Source organism: Pseudomyrmex gracilis, unplaced genomic scaffold, assembly GCF_002006095.1.
Source record: "Pseudomyrmex gracilis isolate BER0280 unplaced genomic scaffold, ASM200609v1 scaffold_3874, whole genome shotgun sequence".
Lineage (NCBI taxonomy): Eukaryota > Metazoa > Arthropoda > Insecta > Hymenoptera > Formicidae > Pseudomyrmex > Pseudomyrmex gracilis.
The window spans coordinates 5,138-6,858 of NW_018024458.1; the positions used below are offsets into that span (position 1 = coordinate 5,138).

At 35.8% G+C, this 1,721-nt stretch overlaps 1 protein-coding gene across 1 annotated transcript; it reads right to left on the reverse strand.

Moving 5' to 3' along the window:
- Positions 1-868: 868 nt before the first annotated feature.
- LOC109863262 (myotrophin-like) lies at positions 869-1,531 on the reverse strand (the record flags this gene model as incomplete). The annotated part of the gene is made up of 3 exons (XM_020443496.1): positions 869-937; positions 1,044-1,247; positions 1,358-1,531. Coding segments are annotated over 3 exons (447 nt in total), but the record flags the coding sequence as incomplete, so codon positions are not given.
- Between the last annotated feature and the right edge of the window lie 190 nt (positions 1,532-1,721).

A 1,721-nucleotide genomic window follows, 5' to 3' on the forward strand; every position in this document is an offset into this window, starting at 1 on the left:
CAAAGTAAAGCGGAGTTTTGCTAAACCACCGAGTTTCACCAATAACGTTAGCACCTCTGTCAAGTAACATCTTAACTCCGTTTACATGTCCTTTTTGAACAGCAAGACACAGTGGTGAAATACCTAAAAAAGAAGAGATGTATGTAGAATTAACTCTCTAATTAAACTTAATGTTCAAAAAGATGTTCATCAATCTGTAAATATCTTTTCTCATCTGCAATATAAAGGTATACCGTATTTATCACTAGCATTAACGTTAGCTCCATGAGTTAATAGTAATTCAGCAATTTCCATTTCCTCATAGTTAATAGCATTATGAAGCGGAGTTGTGCCGCGCGCGCGCGCGCGCGCGCGTCCCAAGTTTCAGCATTAACGTTAGCACCTCTGTCTATGAGCATCTTAACACCATCTACATGTCCACTTTTAATAGCAAAATATAGTGGTGTAACACCTGGAGTAAAGGAAGAGATATATGTAGAATTAACTCTCCAATGAAACTTAATGTTCTAACGCCCGTTTTCATCATCTTCGATTAACTTAATCGGCCGATTATTCCATTGGAACTGCCAGTCGCTTCAATCTTTTAGCAGAACGGACCAACACGATTGATACTTAATCGCCGATCAAGTTAATCGGAGATGGTAAAAACAGGCGTAAAAGATGTTCATCAATCTGTAAATATCTTTTCTCAGCTGCAATATAAAGGTATACCGTCTCTATCACTGGCATTAACGATAGCTCCATAATTTAAAAGTACTTCAGCAAGTTTCATATTTTCATTTTTAATCGCAGTGTGAAGCGGATGTGTGCCACACACACACACACACACACACACACACATCTCGAGTTTCAGCATTAACGTTAGCACCTTTGTCCATGAGCATCTTAACACCATCTACATGTCCTTGTTGAACAGCAAGACACAAAGGTGTAACACCTGGTGTAATGGAATAGATATATGTAAAATTAATATACACTCCATGTTTTAAAAAATGATCCTTAATCTGTAAATATCGTTTCTCAGCTGCAATAGAAAGTTATACCTGACTTATCACTGGCATTAATGTTAGCTCCATGATTGAAAAGTAATTCAGCAATTTCTAATTTCTCATGGTGAATCGCATAGTGAAGCGGAGTTGTGCCCGACCACCAAGTTTCAGTATTAACGTTAGCACTTCTATCTATGAGCATCTTAACACCATCTACATATCCTTTTTGAACAGCAAGACATAGTGGTGTAACACTCCCTAAAAAGGAAAAGATGTATGTAGAATTAACTCTCCAAATAAACTTAATGTTCTAAAAGATGTTCATCAATCTTTAAATATCTTTTCTCAGCTGCAATATAAAGTTATACNTAATTTATCACTGGCATTAATGTTAGCACCATGATTTAAAAGTAATTCAGCAATTTCTATTTCCTTATTTTCAATCGCATCGTGAAGCGGAGTCCTGTTATATATATACCGAGTTTCAGCATTAACGTTAGCAAGTCTGTCCATAAGCATCTTAACACCATCTACATGTTTTCCTGTAACACCAGAAGACAGTCTATGTAATGGGTGTAATTGTGACCTGTGACTTCTGACTATAACAGGTGTTTCATATGTTACTAGAGCAAGACACATTGGTTTAACACATAAAAACGAAGAAATATATGTAGAATTAATTTTCCAATTAAACTATATGAATTAAAAGATGTTCATCAATCTGTAAATATC